General features: G+C 36.3%; 1 protein-coding gene across 1 annotated transcript in view; it reads right to left on the minus strand.

Moving 5' to 3' along the window:
* Positions 1 to 1,583: 1,583 nt before the first annotated feature.
* LOC111381360 overlaps positions 1,584 to 20,098 on the minus strand; it is a 31,181-nt gene continuing 12,666 nt past the window's right edge. Inside the window, exons 2-5 of the mRNA XM_023005136.1 lie at positions 5,915 to 5,964; positions 4,846 to 4,972; positions 2,718 to 3,799; positions 1,584 to 2,561 (exon numbers count right to left, since the gene is read on the minus strand). Of these exons, the coding sequence (XP_022860904.1) occupies positions 1,584 to 2,561; positions 2,718 to 3,799; positions 4,846 to 4,972; positions 5,915 to 5,964 (2,237 nt within the window). The remainder of the gene's footprint in view (positions 2,562 to 2,717; positions 3,800 to 4,845; positions 4,973 to 5,914; positions 5,965 to 20,098) is intronic.

Genomic DNA, 20,098 nt, shown 5'->3' on the forward strand with positions numbered 1-20,098 from the left:
CATCTGATATCTATTTTTTCTCTTTTTTTTGTTTTCTTTGTTTTTTTCATATATATCTTTATTCTTTAATCACTCTTTGTCCGGATGTCTCTCCCTTAAGCTTTCTAAATGACCCCTGTAGCGGGTTTCAAGCCGATGACTCCCAAATCAGATGACTTTAGGGCACCAGGTTTTAAACCCTTACAGGCTTAATCACTCGAGTCATAAAGGCTACGAAGAGACGATTCACAATGAGATTATTAAAGTTGTCCTCATTGGGATCTTTTTTTTCTTTTTTTTTATATGGTGATTAGTGTAATGCCCTTTATTAAACACCTATCCTCGAAAATCGACCTCTAACTTAAGATTTTCACCCAATTTTCATCCCATTAGTCTCAGACAGTCCACACAAAAATTAACACACATGAAATCCACATTTATCTCCAAGTTTCCCTACAACAGTGCAATCACCCAAACGTCTAAAGTTTGGTTTAAGGGTATTGTGATTTTTAATGGTTGTTTGGATTTAGCATCTAAGTTCTCTATTTCAACCTATAAACGTGAATCAACATACTCATGCACAACGCTACAATCAAATAACGTGCAAAAAATAATTTTCGTTTCACAAGAATAAGCAAAAATCTAACTCAAACACATAACTCGTCCACAATTCATAAATCAACACTTGTTTTCAATTATACATATCAATACCGGCAAGGTTATCTAACACAAACAAGCATGCAAAAATACGAAATGAATTTTTTTTTAATAAAAACACAAACACATAAAATAAGCAAATCACACATAAGCATTCGAGAAACTCAACAATGTAAGCAAATGATATCACTCCCCCAAACTTAACTGAAACATTGTCGTCAATGTGAAATTTAAAGGAATAAGAGGAGGACTTCCCTGAAATGTCAATATTGCCTATGATGTTGTGGTGTCTTGGTGTTGCATTTGATTGACTCTTCTTCTACATTTTCTCCCAAACTTGAGATTTATCCCATTTTCTCCATGTCCATGTTGGTTTGAGTGTTCAGTGATGTCATGTTTCTGAAAAATTAAATTTGAAAAATTAAACTCATGGAACAAGGATTACTTAGCTCAAACATCTAATAACCAACTTAATTACTCCAAGACCTATGGGTAGAAGGTGTATGGGTGATGATTCCTAAATAAACTATAAATTAAACTATCTTAGAACTTTGAAAACAAAATAAATAAAATAAAATAAAATAAAATAAAAGCTTCGGTTGCCTCCCAAGAAGCGCTTCTTTTAAGTCATTAGCTTGACTTGTGCCGCTAGTTTATCATGGTGGCTCAAACCAAGTTATTCCATCATTGCACTCTGTGCAATTTTCATTGATGTGGTCCTTTTTTGCTCTCCAAATTTTGATTTGTCCATTCTTATCTCTACCAAGAAGTTCTCCAAAAATTTTTTTTTTATTCTGACAGCTTCGTTGATAAGGTAGCTCTTCTTCATCAATTCTATAGCAATCATTTTTATTGAGAGGTTTCTCATATTGGATGTAAATATTGAATATCTCCTGCTTGTCCTCCACCCTCAAGATTAGTTCTCCCTTCTCCATGTCAATAAGAGTTCATCCCGTTGCTAAGAATGGTCGACCCAATGTAATTGGAATGTCTCGATTTTCTGGTATGTCCAATACAATGAAATCCACAGAAAATATTAAATTTCCCACTTTGACGAGTATATCCTCAACGTTGCCACGTGACCTTGTGATTGTTCTATCAGGGAGTTGTAGCATTATTGATGTTGAGTTGACTTCACCTAGTCCTAATTTCCTGTAAGCAGAATACGACATTAGATTGATACTAGCACTAGTGTCACACAATGTATTAGATGAATAGGAATTTCCAATTGAAACTAGTAAAGTAAAACTCGCTGGATCCTTCAATTTAGGAGGCAATTTTCTCTGGACTCTTGCACTACTTTCCTCAGTTAATGCCACGGTTTCAAACTCCGAAATCTTTCTTTTCTTTGTCAACATCTCTTTCAAAAATTTCTTATAGCTTGAAATTTGTAGTATTGCATCTATGAACGGAACATTGATCTGGAGCTTCTTGAGAACATCGAGGAATTTTTCATAGTTTGTGTCTTGTTTATTCTTCTTGAGCTTTTGAGGAAAGGGAATGGGAGGCATGTAAGCTTTGTTTAGACTTGGTGCTTTGGCAGCTGATGTTTCTGTACCTTCTCTATTTTCAGTTGCATTTGGTGCAGATTTTTCTACCCTTGTAACTTCATCAATCACTTCTTGGTCATCTTTTCTTTTGGGTCTCTCTGTAGTAATCTCTGGTGATTGTACCTCCCTCTTTGTATTTATGACATGAATATTTTGCTCCATTGACTTCTTTCGAAGTCTTTGGGAAAACGGAAGTGGAGGTACATATGCTTTAACTTTTACGGGGGCCCTGAGTGGATCATTCTCCACTACTTCAATTGCCATCAACTGTTCCTTAGGATTTATCATTGTATTGCCTGGCAATGTCCCTTGTGGACGTTCTGCAATTTTTTGTGCTATATGACCAATTTGTGTCTCCAGTTTTTTGATGGGTGCCTGCTGATTTTAAAAGTTCGTATCAATTTGTTGGAACACCTTGTCCGTCTTCTGCACATATTGTTGAAACATCTCTCCCAAACTTGGTCTTCTTTCTTGTTGGAAATTGTTACCATATGAGTTGAAATTACGGGAGTTATTTTGAATAAAGTTTACTTGTTCCTCTGAAGAAGTGAGCATCATGCAGCTCTCTGTAGCGTGATTTCTCCCACAATTCTCACATACTGAACTGGCCATCATTGCATTTGCTCCATGTGTTTGCAATTTGACAAGTAGCTCTACCTGTTTTGTTAAAGCTGCTATCCGTGCATTGGTAGATGTTGTGCTGTCTAATTCACACATTCCTGCTGCCTTTGGTGGTACCACTCTTTCTGATGAGAACATTGAATGTGTGGTGGCAATTAACTCAAATAGGTCCATGGTTTGTTGCACTGATTTCCCTATGATTGATCTTCCAGCAGAGGCATCAACTTGAGATTTTGACAATGGTGTAAGTCCGGTGTAGAAGTACTGCACTTGGTTTCCTTGAGTGATTCCATGGTTTGGACAATTTCTCATTAGCTCATTAAATCTATTCCATGCCTCGTGATAGCTTTCTCCCTCTTTCTGTTGAAAAGTTTGAATTTCCAATTTGATTTTAGCTACTCTGGCTGGTGGGAAGAATTTGTTACAGAATTTCCTGATCAGTTTTTCCCATGTAGTAATGCTGGCATGAGGCTCCGCATCTAACCACTCCAATGCAGCATCTCTCAATGTAAATGGAAATAGTCGTAATTTAATAGCATCTTCATTGACCCCCGGAGCATGGAAATTCTGACAATTTCTGAGAAATCTACAGATATGTGTGTTCGAATTCTCATGAGGTAGCCAGTAGAATTGTAGAGTGTTGCTCATCAAGTTAATCCAATCCGGCCTGATCTGAAAGTTATTCACCCCAAAATCTGGATACGCAATACTGGAGCGCATGGGTGCTGCTATAGGTGTTAGGAACATTGATACTGGCAAATCACCTTCATTTATTTCCCCTCGCTCATGCTGCTGTTCCGGTGGTGCCGCCACTCTTGCGGCCATTTGCCCAATCGGCTGAATAGGGATATGGATTTGTTGATTATCAGCCATTTGATGTTGCTGTTTTTGTTTGTGTTCCTTGCGTCTTCGTCTGAAGGTACGTTCTATCTCCGAATCAAACGGTTCAAGATCATCACCTTGGGCACAGAGCATACAACGAACACAATTTTCTATAATTAAAAGAAAAATAAACAAAAAATAACTGTCAAAATAAAAAAAATAAATTAAGACTAAAAGAAACAGTCCCCGGCAACGGCACCAAAAACTTGTTGTAGATTTTATCCCGCAAGTAAACGGATCGTAACAAGTAGTAAAGTGGACCTTTTGAGTCCAGATTATCATTCACACGGGGACTGTACTTTTAATGTCCAATTTATTATTTCTAACTTCTATTTGACGAAAATAAACAAAAACAATGACTAATTTTTATTCTAAAGACTTAAAAATGCGATTGGATGTAACGAAAAGTGATTGAAAATTCAAACAATAAATGGACGTTAGGACGGAACAATTTCACCTATTGGTCACCTTTACTTCATAAATCAAGATTCATAAAACCTAAGGTAGTGTTCGGTCGAATTCTTCTATTATATTCAACTTACCCCTCTCGAGTTCTCATTAAGCCTATTTAATTAGTTTAATTCCATATCTCTATGCAAATTAAATTTAATTAAACGAAACATTGGTTCTAAGAATTCACACACGACTGCAGCAATCAATATAGGTATCTCTACACGTTAATTAAATGTATTAAGAACAACATTAAAATCAACACATAAAATATAAAAGCACTAGAATCTCAATTGCATGAAATAAAGGATTCCAAAAGATTACATTGTTCGCCCTAAAATCAAATTTAACTACTCATAATAATGGAAGAAAAATAGGAAATTGTCTTATAATACATCATCGGATTTGTAATAAAGATGTAGAAGAAAAAGTGGAATTCTTGCACCAAGATCTCCTTCCTCTTCCAATGAATCTTCCAATCTTCAATTCTTAGTGTTAATCTTTTTGAATTTCTCCTTTGAGTCTCCCTTCTTGTTGTTTTCTCTCCAATATGTCAGGAACGAGGGGCTTGATCCCAAGGATTTTTAGTGTGCGGCTCCCCCCTAATTTAGGTCTTCCATTCTGTGTTTCTAATGTCTTGGAGTTTAGGAAAAGATTTGGAGATGAGTTGGGCCGAAAAAGAATGGTAAAAACCTAAAAAAATTACTCTCCCACTGCGGCGCCTGGGCGCTGCGATTTGGGCTCCTAGGCGCTGACTTTCTGTCAGCATCATGGCGCCTGGGCGTGAGGGATAGCGCCTGGGCACTGAGGACTACTTCGATTGCACTGGATAGCTTTCAATATTTTTATCATAACTTTTCTGTTCGATATCTGATTGAAGTGATTCAAGATGCATTGGAAAGCTAATTCAAAGGACTACAATTTTGCTTCAGGAATCATTCTCCAGTTCGATCGTTTTCTATGTCAAAAATGAGTCTAAATATGAGACGAAAACTCCAGCGCAAAACTTTTTGGTTGGAAAAATGATTAATGATCATATCTTGACTAAATTTGATCCCTTTGACACCTTCCTTCATCTAGTTGGCTTCTAGAACTCTTGGACCTTCATTTCAAGTTTCGACACGATTTTTGATTAATTGCATTTTAATCCTCGAACTTTGGATCTCTTACGTTTTGGTTATTTCATCCAATTTCGCTAGCTTTTGCCTATTTCCTTCTTTTAACCTCTTTTAGCTCTTGTTTTCTCCAATTCCATCAATCTACAAAATAACACCAAAATCACTTGTTAGCACTTCTAAAATACTCTCCAAAATAGCAAAATCATGAAATTAATGGCATAATATAATGAATGTAAATCACTCATCACAGAAGCTATAGATGCTCGCAATATTCTTTTGACGAGTAACTTTTCATTAGCCCCCTTCAATCCTAGCTATGTCATCAATCCCCTTTTTGAACAATTCTGGCCATCAGTGAAGCGCAAATTGTTTGCAACTGATGCCAATCATGCTTTCCATTCACTGGATCAGCGAAACATTTCTTCCACTTCTCTTGTTTTGGTTACCCCTATATCCATTAAGAGTCCTTCCTCCCCTGTTCATGCTAAACAGTCTGTTCATTCATCTACTTCTCTTCCTGCCAAGCCCACTGCAATTAAAAGTACCCCAAGCCGCAAACGGCCAGCCTTAGCATCTTCCATTTTGGAGGATGATGATGATGACACTCCTCTCATCGTCAGGAAAAAGGTAATTAAATTAGTTTACTCATAAGCATACCTTGTCTGGGCGAGAAGACTTTGCCATAACAGGTAAACCCATGGGAGCATCTGCAGAACTCAAAAAGCAACAAATTAAAAACCAATAGCATAAGCAAAAGTAAAATATCAAAAAATGTATTACCTTCTAATTCGACGTTTGGAGGGGGTTGACGCCCTGGGAAGAAGGTGGCTCATCCATTGGTTATTAGAGGATGGTGTAGCAGGAGCTGCCAATAAGTTTTGAACTAGTGATTCGGTATACTCATCATCACTTAACTTATGTTGCAAACACACTCTGATCAATTGCACATTAGTTTTCATAGGCAAAACGGCCTCCTGTCCATAAGTAAGTTGGAAAGGAGTGATTTTGGTACTTGACCAAGGCAACGTTCTATAAGCCCATAAGGCCTTGTCCAAACATTCGTGTCAATTTCTGGCATTTTCATCTATAATTTTTTTATGATATTTTTTAGAATCTTATTAAAAGAGTCTGCTTGTCCGTTGGATTGAGCGTAATATGGTGTGGAGTTCACTAATTTAACTCCAAACTCGCTCAAGAATTTATTCACTTGATCCCCATTTAAAGATGTTCCGTATCCACCATCAAGGTTTGTGGAATTCCAAATCTATAAATGATATGATCACGGATAAATTCTATGACATTCTTCTGGGTGATCTCTTTTAAAGATATCGCTTCTACCCACATAGTGAAAAAATAAGTTGCAATTATAACAAAGGTATGTTGCTTAGACGATGGGGGATAAATCTTCTCTATCAGATCCATCGTCCAACCTTTGAACGGTCAGGGTTTGGTAATAGGTGCCATTTCTTTTGCTGGCGCCCTTTGTATTGGATCATGCTTTTAGCATGCCAGACAACTCTTCGCATATTGAATACATGATTCTCCCATCTTGGGCCAAAAATATCAATTCCTAATAATTAACCTTCTCATCCTTTGGCCTGCTTGATGAGCTCCATATATTCCTTCATGCACTTCAGCCATGATCCTCCTGGTTTCTTGCAAACTTATACATTTTAGCAATATACCATCAGAGCGTTTCTTAAGCAACTCTTCATCTATCAGTGTATAGTTTAGCAAACGCAACTTCATTTTTCTACTATCTCTTTTATTAGGTTCTTTAAGGAACCTTTTAATCTCTGCCCTCCAATCTATTGCATTTCCATCTTGTATGCAATGAATTTCAATCGTTCTCGCCCTTTTTTGGATCACGGGCAATATTGTTCCATACTCACAAGTAGACTTCCAATTTAAAATCTTTGACTACCCTGAGGCCATCTGGGCCAATTCGTTTGATACGTCATTATATATCTTATTAACACATTGAAGCTCTATTTGGTCGAATTCTTCCAACAACTCTTAGGTGATTTCATATTGACTTATAATGGAATCACTTTGGCATTTAAAATCACCAATCAATTGGTGAATTACCAATTGAGAATCGCCTCTAATGATCACATTCTTTACCCCCATATCTATCATTAATTCTAGGCCCACGATTAAGGCTTCGTATTCGACCTGATTGTTGGTGCACATCCTGTCCAAAGTGAATGCAAACTTGTAACAAATCCCTAAAAGATTTATCAATGCTATTCCTACTCCTGCACCTTTAGAGGTTTTCGATCCATCGAAATATAAAACCCAAGGTTTTAATTCGAATAAATTGATCTCTAACTCAATTTCTTCAGGCATATCAAGACATGGATGATCGGTCAGAAAGTTAGCCAAAGCCTGATTTTTTACTGCCTTTTGGGGTATGTATTGTATTTCGGATTCTAATAAAGCTAATGTCCAAAGGCCTACCATTTGGTGTAAAATAGGGTAAGAGAACATATACTTAACCAAATTTACTTTTTGAACGGTTACGGACCATAAATAAGCCCTTAATTTTGTACATGTGAAATATAATGCAAAACATAATTTTTCAATAGCAGAATAATTACATTCATATTTTGTTAACCATCTACTCAAGTAGTAAATCGTCTTTTCTTCACCAAATTGGTCTTCCTGTGTGACCATTCCAGCGATTGACTCTTGTTCAGCCGATACATACACTTTCATTGGCCGATCTTGGATTGGTGACACCAACACTGGTGGACTTGATAAATATGTCTTTAGACTTTCAAAAGCCTTTTGATGCTCTTCTTTCCAGACGAATTCGTCCTAATTTTTCAACTTTAAAAGCGGCGAAAAAGCTTTAGTTTGCCCTGCACAGTTAGAAATAAAGCGTCTTAAAAAGTTTACTTGGCCTAGAAACCTTTGTAATTCTTTTTTGTTGCTAGGTGGTGTGGCCTCTAGAATGGCCTTCGCTTTATTTTTATCAAGTTCAATCTCCCTTTTGTGTACTAAGAAACCAAGAAAGTTCCCTGTATTAACACCAAATGCACATTTCAAGGTATTCAACTTTAGTTTATATTGCTTCATTCGTTCAAATGAACATCTTAATTGTTCAAAATGGTCCTCTTCTTTAATGGATTTGACCATTATATCATCTACATACACTTCAACAAACTTGCCTATCATATCATGAAAAATCAAATTCATTGCCCTTTGATAAGTTGCTCCTTCATTTTTCGCATAACTACTCATTCAAAACATCCTAGAGATCCAGGGCATCTAAAGGCAGTTTTGTGTATATCTATCTCAACTATATAAATTTGATTGTATCCTGAATACCCATCCATGAAGGAATACAATACATGTCCGGCAGTCGAGTCTACTAAAGAATCTACCGTGGGTATTGGATATTCATCTTTAGGTGTAGCTATATGTAGATTCCTAAAGTCTATGCACACCTTTAGTTTACCATTCTTTTTTAATACCGGCACGATATTGGACAACCATTTAACATATCTGGCCGTTCTAATAAAGCCTGCTTTTAATAATCGCTCTATTTTTTCCTTAATTTCAGGGAGTACATTAGGAGCGAAACGCCTAGGAGGTTACCTATAAGGTTTAAAATTAGGTTTGGTTGGTAACCTATGTTCTATCAAATCTCTATCTAAACCAGGCATATGTTCATATTCCCAAGCAAAACAATCTTTGTACTCCTTTAATAAAGCGATTAATTTATCACTAACCTCTTGATCGAGCATTTGGCTGATGAACGTTGGGTGATCTTCTCCTTCATTGCCAATATTCACTTTAATCAGGGGGTCTTGTGCTTGAGCCTATCCAAGTTTGGCGATCCTTATCACTTCGTCGTTCAGTTACCTTGTAGGCACTTCTTCTTCTAAAAAAATCCACCTTGTTGACTTCTCGGCCAATACTTTGTTCCAACTCAAACACTGCCAATTTGTCTCTCAATGCTTTCAAGGCTGCTTCTTCTTTCGTCTTGTCCTTGAATTCTTTATTGAAATTCATTAATTTAGCTTTGAAGGTCCGAATATCGGTTATTTGCCTTTGTTGCTTAGAACTCATTCAAAACTCCTTGATTATTCTTTTGCCAATTACTGGCTCCTCTAGGGCCACTATATTTGGCCTCATCTGACTGAACATTTCAGTGACTGCATCCATCGAAAACGTCTCTTCACTTTGCGCGACAATCTGAGTTTCTTCTCCATCTTGGACTACTTTGACCGGTCCATAATTTCCTTCGTACATGAACATTTCCACTGAGTTTGCTTCTGTGACAAAAGACCTATGATCGACCTGCACCACCTCTACTTCGCCCTTGTCATTCCACAAAACTAGACATTGATGGAGCGATGAGGGTATATAGTGACTTCCGTGTATCCAATCTCTTTCTAATAACACATTGTAACTAGTGGAACCATCTATTACAAAGAAGACTATGGTCATAGTAGTTGTTTCTATAGTTATGTCTAATGGTATAACCCCTTTAGTTAAAGTTGCTCCTCCATTGAAACTTGTCAGGATGACTTCCGTTGTGATCATATCAACTTCTGTCTTTGCGAATTTCCTCATCATCCTAGATGGAATGGTGTTTATAGCTGCTCCATTATCGACAAGCACTTTTGTCACAGGTATGCCGTTAACTAGAGCTTTAACATACAATGGCCTCAAGTGTTTGGTCAATTTCATGGCTGGTCGCTTAAAAATGACCTTTTCGACAGCATCTATTTCCACTTCCTGCTTGTCCTCTGTCGAGTTACCTTTTTGTGATAAGTCAACATGCAGTTTATCGTACTGAGCCTCTGTCTCCAGAATTTCTTTTTTACCGTTTTCTAATGCTTCTTCTTCAGTTACCCAACCTGTGGGAGGAGGCATTATTCTTGGAGGTGATCCATACTTTTCAGAGTGAGACACTCTCTTCTTCCTTTTGGGCGTCCCGTACAACACTTAATAATCGAAAGAACGCCCTGATAGTTCTCCCAATAAGTCTACTTCATGAACTCCCTCTCGATGTAGTTGCTTCAACAGAGTATTGTACGATACTCCTCTTCTTCTTCTTTCTGCTTCCAGATCGATTTCCTCTTCGATGTCTGTCACACCATCATCTTCTTCACCATTGTAAGCCTCTCTAGAAGTTTGGCCTTCTTCATATTCCAGCATGCATGTTTCCTCTTCATTATCCTCCTTTTCTTCTTCTCCCTTCTCTTTATTCTTGAACTCATTGACTAGTAAATAGTTATTAGCCACGACAGGAGGTAACGTACCAAACTGAATAGTAAGGGGCTGAACTGGATCTTCTCCATTCCTTCTGTCTCGCTCAAACTTCGACCTCCCAGAAGAAGTCTTTGATAATTCCTCCATAGGTTCGCCTGTACCAGTCTCTTCACTGTCTTTGATAACATTTTGATTGGCTACCTCGAGTAGTCTAGGTGCCTTAGGGTGTAGCATTCCTTGTTGTTGCCTCATCATTCGCCCATAGTTCCGTTGAAAATGCCTTTGTTGGGTTCTAGTCATCTCGTTGAAAGGTATCACCCTTCCAGCCTTATACTTGAACGAATGCCATACATTTAGTTGGCGAGGTTGCGATTTGAATGTTATCCCATTATTTACTGGACTGAATTGCCTCTCAAAAGGAGGTTCCTTATAGAACGATGTACCCCGTCCTCTACCAGGCTGAGCATTTGGGCAAAAACTAGGGCGATGGTGATGCTACCATATCCCTGGTTTCTCTGCTTTTGCATTCACTTCTTTTTGCATCTTGCACATAGGACGTCTTCGTCCTTTTTGGACTCCTTCCCTTTGATACGTTCAAAGACACTGGGATGTGGTCCAGGGTCTTTTTCTCCATCATCTATAACCAACTTGAATTTTGGCAACTTGTTTTTGAAACCAGAAGTCACCATGTTCACTCCAAGTGGCTGTGGAAAAGGATTTTCATCCACTGCCATCTTCCTCTTATCCTCAAACGTAATTCGCCCTGATTCAATGGCATCCTGTAACACATGGTGAAAAACCAAACAACTGTTCGTCAAATGTGACCATGCATTATGCCACTTACAATATTTTTTTATCCTTAACTTGTTCAGGGCTTGGCAATTTATGCTTATCGCTCAGCTTTATCTGCTTATCCTTATATAATTTATCAATTATAAAATTAGCTTTGGTTACATCGAACGAGAACGTTCTAGCCTTTATGTTTTCATCTTTTATAAGCTCATCCTTACCCGACGATCTAGGCTTAGCCATTATAGGACAAGTATATGTGTCTCCTTCAACTAATTCGGCCAAGCACATTTCGATTTGATCGTAATACTCGTCATTAATGGTATGAACATCAAAATTTGGGTCTCTATAATAAGTCCCCTTGCTAGAACTTTTCGTTTGTTCTTCTTCTCTTATTAATCGTTCATACCTAATCACGTTTGCTCTCAATTAGAAAAGATCAGGAAATTTCTTGTCTTGGAACTTTTTTTTCCAAATCAAAACTTAGACAACCTTGAGCGATTTTGACAAACTCCTTTTCGGGCAAAGGTACAAAACATTTACTTCTTGTCGTCTTGAACCTTTGAAGGAAACCTTCTACCCATTCGTTTAACATTTGACGCAGATTCACCAAATCGGCCAAAGTAACTTCAGACTCAGTCTTATAAAACTGAGTGTGGAACAATTGCTCCAATTGTTGCCATGTTTGAACAGAGTTTACTGGCAAATTGATGAACCAGGAGAAGGCTACTCCTGTTAATGAACCATCATCACTTTGCAGTGTGAATCGCCCTATGTGTTCTAGAGTAGACACCTCTCCTAAACCGGTAAACAGTGAGAATTCTGGTACTTTATACCCTCTAGGCCATGGATATGCTTGATCTACCCAATCAGGATATGGCTTTGTGTAAGTCGGCCTAATGAAAGGACGTACTCCAAAAGCCATCTGGTCCTGTACGATTTTCATAATCTGATTCCTCAACATGACATTGGGGTCATATGAAATTCCTACAGGTTGGTTGACCGGTTGATTTGCTTGAGGCTTGACGTTTGGTCCTTGGTTGCCAACAAAGTTGCCATGATTTGGGTCGTTGTTACCATTAGCCTGAACATTTATTCCATCATTAACACGTGGGGTATTCTGTCCATTATTTAGGACATTATCTCTTACATTTAGGTTATCCCCCAAGTTAGAGGTACCAATGCCACTATTCTGATTTGGTATTACACTACCCCTCTGGTTTAAAGTAGAGGAATCAAAAGGTGATTCTATCCCTTGATTTAAACTTAGGCCTGGGGGATTATGTCCCACAATTGTCCTCGTTTGAAAGTGGTTTGCAAGAGGCACAACTAGCTGACAAATTTGACCTACTAACTTATTCATTATTTCGTTCAAAGTATTCAATTTTTTGGTCATGTTGTCATAATGTGCATTCCCATTCTAGATAAATCTTTTCATATTATGAATATTTCGTAGGTTTACCTGTTCAAAGACATCTTGTGTGAGTTCTCCGAGTAATGCACGCATGGTTCGAGGACATAACTCTGTTATTGGTTTGTAACGATTATGATTGCTCTGATTCTGTCCATCTGTTCGTGGAGATCTATGCTGCTCCTCATATCGCTCGATCACAGACTGGACTCCTTCGTGACTTGCTGTTTCCTTATTGGATTTTTGAGGCATATTGTTTCACTTTTTGTATCTTCAACACCAAACACCAACGTCTTACTGGCGTGCCAAATTGTTTCGCGCGGGTAGTCACTAACAATTAAAAAGGGATCAGACGGTTGTGTAAGGAACAAACCTCTTGAGACAAAGTCCCAAAAATGGGTGCTTTATTGGCGATGACTTTACAATTGGAACTAAACAGAATGCCTCCAAAGGGTGCAAGCGCATGAGTACTGAAAATAAATGTTTAAGTCTAAACTAAGAAATTGAAATTACATATTCTCTATTTGAGAGTGTTCGATTCGGGGTTTTTTTTGCTCTATGTCTTTTCTTCCTTTTATATTCTCTTAATAATCTCTTCGTGACCAACCTCTTAGAAACTGCTTAATTGCTTTATAACTACCCACTTTTTTCATGGTAGCCAACTTTTCGTGGAACTGCCATCTCTAACTGCTGCCACTACTCTTTGTCACTCAACCGTCTTCAACTGAACTCCTTGAATCATGGAACGTGATAAGATTACTTAATAACTGCACTTTTGGATAATCATAACATCTTATGTTTGCTAAGATCTTGGGCGATTTGAATGTTTGGGCGAGAACAAGGTCATAACCCTAGACGACTGCAAGGTACTCCATTCGCTCAGATTTTGGGCGTCTTGCAAGTTTGGGCGGTGGTGTTACCTCCTTCGTGGGCTTCCACTGCATTCATTAATAACTCTATTTGGGCTTTTATTCTGAATTGCCCAGTTGGACTTTATTCTTTGGGCTATTCGATTTTGGCTGCACTTTTAACGTGTCAACACAAACATTTAATTCAAATAACTGCACGTGTGGTGTATGTATTATATCAAACAAACAATAAAAACTAATACAAACTTAACAGCACAATTTGAAACTTGGAGACGATGGCAATACAAATCAACCAAGTAGACAAAGGGCTAAAGATAATTAATTCTACATTATCTCTCATATCTCATTATTTTGCTTTGCATTATCATTTGTTGATTTAAATACTTTGTTGGCTCCTCATAACCGTAATCACTGTCATCTTCAGAGTATATATGTTTAAAAAGCTCCGTATCCATTTGTGATAATATCTTATCCTAATCAATATCCTGTCCATAGCATATCTGAAAACATCTCCACATATTGTAAGCCCCTCAAATTTGGAATAAAGCTATGCGAACGGCTTCACCATTATTGTTAACAATATGCTAAAACTAGTACCATCTCACTTTCGGCATCCATTATTATTCGCTCATCAAAGAATCAAAAGTACTCAAACATAGGAAATCAAGTTGACAACCATGAATTTGATCCTGATAACAATCACACACTTGATGTAAAACTAACGTGAATAAACATAAAATCACAATGATAAACCCTTTGTCGCCCCTATTTTTGTTGCGTTTGCAAATTGAAGGTACTTTTTGGGGTCGAAAAAGGAGTGCCATTTCTTTAGTTTGTTGTTTTATTATGGATAATTGTATGCACATCACAGTTTTTGTTAATTGCACAATATTTAATTGTAATGAAAGTTCTCAAACTTTTCTCAATTTCAAGGTAATAGACTGAATGAGTTTTAGTTTCACTCGTGCTCTTGTTTAGGAGTAGAATGTAGTACTATGTGCATGGATTTGTAATAATGTTAATTTTTAGATCAAGTTTAAAAATTTCCCTGTTTTCATCTTATGTCCTTAACCTTTTTCTTCGTCTTCTTATCTTTAACTTTCAGTTAATTAGTATATCTTCTTCCTAACAACAATTTCTATCCAAATACTATGTTAGCATGAGAACAATATTTATTCGAATAACCTTTTTCTTCGTCTTCTTATCTTTAACTTTCAGTTAATTAGTATATCTTTTTCCTAACAACAAGAGAAAAATATTTATTCAAACTTTTTGTATTTGTAGTCTATCTTGCTTATTTTAAAATATGGTGAGCAAATAACACTTTTTATTCTCTCTTAAAAGATGCGATAATTATCCAATGAGCAAATAAGTATTTTATTGAGGGACAAGATATGCTAATTGATATAGGAATGTGATAAAAATACGATGAAATCTAACATAGCGAAATATCATTGAATCAAGTTTCATGTATGTGCACACTATTGGTACGATGAGCTCTATTCTAGAAAAAATTATTTTACTCAAACTCATTTTCAACAACACATTCTGTCAATAAAATAAATTTACACATAAATTCATTTTTCTAACGACATATTTTCCAAAAAATCATTATTACAAAATCCTATTTTTTCAAAAAATGGAGCTCAAACGCAAACGTCTTATCCTATTTACCACCATGGATACAAACGTGAGTACAAGAAAACTTTGCAGAAATTTATCAAAGCTAATGTGGTAGCGTACGGTTGGATTGTTTTCTTTTCCCAATCGTCCAATGATGCGTGCCATGTGTTATCTGTAAAAATTTTCTGTCAAAGAATTATGTACTTGTAGCATGATTATACCATGACATATGAAGACATGGATTTTATCAATATGTCTAGGGTTGGGTTTTGAAATGAATTTTGGTGTATAAAACTTCCTTTGGAACACTACTTGTGCGAGTAAACTGTTGGGAATCTACTTAACATGCGCAGCGAAAATTAAAATAATTTTCGATTCCTACTAAGATTCGCCTTTATGTTTAAATAGAAATTGTGATAAGATTGTACATTTTTCAGATCTGCAAACTTATTTGCTATTCTTTTCGTTCCAACAATCTTGATTCGCCACTCACAGCTATCCAATTGTCCAGCTTCCAACGGTGATCCATACAGAGAACAAGATTGCAACTACCAGGATTTTCTCTTCTTGTGCTAACAAGAATAATTATGAGAAAAAATCATATGGATTGAAAACCCCAGCCATGTATTTATATAAGCACAAACGGGTCTGGCCTAGTCCGATCCAATATTTAATTAATCCATTTAATTAAATCCGTTCCGTAAATTAATTAATCCAATTAATTAATTCGGGCCTATAAATAACCAAACCAATTAATTAATTTATCCAACGATTGTTAAATTAATTAATTGACAAATTGCAATCTTTCAATTCTTTTTTGTGTGCGACCCATCAGGTTCCCGATCACGATATCTAATGACGTGAAATATTATTTTGATCTAATCAAAATTGATAAATTAAAACACTCTTTTAATTTATCATCAATTCACACTCGCCGTCCCAAATTGACATCTAGTAATGTGTCAGGACAATATATGTGACGGGAAATATCATGTGGTATGACAAAACCAAATTCGTTCGTTTACCGTGAAACTATAATCCCTTCATCAATATGATTCGATCAATTACGAGATATGAAAGTGTGTCAATCTTGATTATCGATCATATATTTCACTCCACTATTAAGTCAATATAAGTCGAAAACTCATTTTCGACTTATGAGTACACCTTGGCCAATGATTTCGTTATCGACTTAATTGAATGAAACGCAAATTATAATCTCCTACTATCTAAGAGTGACGAATTCTCTATTGATCATTCACAACCTTCATATGATTATTGACATACCCGAACGATGCCGTATTAGCAGCCCTTGGTAGAACAACATCCAACACCATCAAAACATAACCGTCCTCATATAAGATACTATGACGACCTCAAGTCAAAAGGACAAATCCTACTATCGAACGCTAGAGATTAACCACTGACACTCAGATAGTCATCCATGTGAAATCTCTCGGCGGGTCTCCAATGTTTTGTTCTATAACAAAACATCCTCGTGTTCATTTAAGTATCGCCACACTTTAGCTTGTGAGATCAGTTACTTACTTCACAAGTAAGAAATGTCACACGTGATGGTCTATCAGTAATAACGATATCCGTATCTCGTTATTACTTATGACCACGGACGATTTAAGTTTCAATCAGATGTAATTTATATCTCACAATCACAACTCCTTGTGATTAACAAATTATGAAGATTTGAATCTACGGACTCTTTTATTTAATTAATAGAATTATTTATTTAATTATCTATTAATTAAATAATAGATATGCCATTAAATTGCATTAATTATATATCAAAAGTATTTATGTCCAAAGTTGATTAGACCTAGGGCATAATACTTACAAATTCCCACTTGTACTAGATCCAATCACTTATGTATCCAATATCATAAGTCTACATGACGATCATGTTTATGCCACGACAACCTTTTGTCAGTGGATCTGCAATATTGTTAAATGTGGGAATTTGTTCTTCTCTTTATGTCATTTCTATGTATTATCTCTTTGATGAGATTATACCGCCTTAATACATGTTTGGATCATTGATGAGACCTTAGTTCCTTCGTTTTCGCAATGACTCTATTGTTATCACAATACAATGGCACGCGATCAACAATATCAGGAACTACTCCAAGATCATTTATGAACATCATGATCCAGATTGCAACTCTTTGCTACTTTTGAAGTAATCATGTATTAGGTTTCTACTATTGAATCAACGGTTGCTTCACGTTTAGAACCTTTCCAACACACCGTTTAAGAGTAAACCAATTTCTCCATATAAAATTTTCTTAATATTTTATATAGATTGGGACGAGTTAAGCAACCTTTTAGATCTATCTCTATAGATCAAGTTACTTCTCCCATATCGTTGAAGAATAAATCCTTCAACAACCATTATTTCAACGATTGAAACATAGGGATGTGGTTTTTTATAATATTAGCAATACGACAATGCTCCCACTATCTTCTTGTAAACACACAATTCGTCTTCAAATTTGATAAAATTAAACACTTTGACTTTTTCATCAAATCGAAGATTTCAGCTCCAAGAGACTTCTCTTAACCTATAGTCACGGTATGCAACTGTTGCAAGTAAAACCCGAATGGATTTCAACAAGGTTACAGGAGAAAGGTTTCACCAAGGTCAACACTTAACCTTTGCTTCCAGCCTTGCTTTTTATATATGGATATTCCCAGCCATATCAACATTTTCCTTGTAAACTATTTACAAAAATTTATGGGTTTTATTTCATCGGGTGGCTTGACCAAGGTCCAAACCTTGTTCACATACGTCAAGTTCATCTCGAGTTTCATGGCCTCTTGCTGTCTCTTTTAAGTCAACACCTGACTTTATTTTGGTGTAACTAGCAGGTTCATTATCCTCGATCAGTAATACTTGATTAGTAATCATGGGTTCGCGTCTTCTTGAAGATCGAATGATCCTACTAGATTCACATAGAGCTGATATGTCCTCAGAAGTCTTTACTTCCTGATCAAGAGTATGTCCCATATCAGATATGGGATCGAACTCGGATATATCTAGTTGGTTAACTATATCTGTGGACTCTTGAACTCTTTCAAGTTCTATTTTGCTCCCACTGTCCTCCCCTAGAGTAAACATTTTCTCTAAAAAGATGATATGTCGTGAGATGAAGAATTTCTTCATGATAATAGAATTTATATTCATATGTCTGTTTTGAATATCCCCACAAATACGTATTTAACAGATTTAGTATCAAACTTATTCGATTTGAGGCGCTTCAAATAAGCTTCATGGCTCCCAAACTTTCATATGAGATAAATTGGGACTACTGCCTTTCCATAACTCGTATGGATTTCTGTTAACCAACTTAGATGTGACATGATTTAGTATGTTGCACACTGCAATCAATGCATGACCCCAAAACAATTTTCGGAGATTTGTATGGCTTGTTATTAATCGTATTATATCTAATAATTAACGATTCCTCTTTTTAGATACACCACTATGCTGCAGTGTATATGGAGGAGTCCACTGCAAGAGAATCTCATTCTCTCTTAGATAATCTAAATTTTATCTTTAAGATATTCTCACTCGATCGAATCTTAATGTGAGGGTATCTTTACCTATTTGTTTCTCTACTTCTAGTTTGAATCCTTTGAATTTTTCAAGAGTTTCATGTTTGAGTTTTCATCAAGTATACATGATCATTGATGAAATAAGATAAACACTACCTTATATCAATTGACATGAGTCCATATGCATCACTATGTATTAGACCAGTAATTATGCTGACATTTCTTCCTTTCAAGTAAAGGAAGACTTGGTCATTATGATAGACATGCATAATTTGTACTTGTCAAAATCAATTAATCCCAAGTATACATCTCTGTGTAACTTTGGAATTGCTTTTCATCTATATGACTAAGTCCGCCATGCCAGATTTAGGTAATAATTAGATTATCGCATTTATGCCTTATAATTTCTATACTCATTATAGAATCCTTAGTATTAAAGATTATAAACGTCGTTTTGTAATTTACCATAGCCATTAGAATCTTTATTAAGATAAACAAGAACAACAATTGTCCTTAACATTAAAATAGTTCATGTCCGAACATGAAATTCATTTTAATGTTCCAGCTATGGTGGGTATAAAGCGACATTTCACTAATTCCAATACTAAATCAAAAGGCAATGACAAGAAATATATTCCTACAGGCAATACAGCAACCTTTTCTTATCTTCAACGTGTAGGTCAACTTCTCTCTTTCGCAGTGGTCTACTTTTATTTAGTTTCTCCATATTTGTATAAATATGAGATCTACGTCTGTTACCCATACCTAAGAAACTCGTGAAGTAGATGTAAGCCACTCAATATTCCTTCCAATGACCTTTCATTCTATAATGAAATCAAGGGTCATTAGATTTTGGTATTGTCCTTCGTTTAGACTGTCTTAACCATATTGAGTGCTTTCCTAAAGTCCCTTTAGACTTCCTCTTAATACCCTTAGAGGAATCAATGGTTTGCCCACTACCAACTTTGATAAAGAGCTTAACAGTCCTAAACATGTTAAGCAACTTAATAAGTATGCATTCGAGCTTATTCATATCATAATTCATAATTAGTATGAATAACTCTATGATAGAGATTGCAGAGCTAAATCAATACTTAGTTCATAGTTAATGATTGAACTCAGTTGAGACACTTCGCATGTCAATCATCTTCAGTACATGAGGATTGACTGAAGATTCTTCTGTCACATTGCATCGGTATAGTTGTTTGAAAGTCTCATATCCTTCCACACATGATTATTATCATACAACTCTTTGTAATAAGGAATTATGTGTTAACATCTATACTCTCAAGTTGCTCTTGTAACTCAAGTGATATAGTTGCATGTATCACATACGTTGCAGTACTATTGTCATCA

Source organism: Olea europaea, unplaced genomic scaffold, assembly GCF_002742605.1.
Source record: "Olea europaea var. sylvestris unplaced genomic scaffold, O_europaea_v1 scaffold2296, whole genome shotgun sequence".
Taxonomy (NCBI): Eukaryota; Viridiplantae; Streptophyta; class Magnoliopsida; order Lamiales; family Oleaceae; genus Olea; species Olea europaea.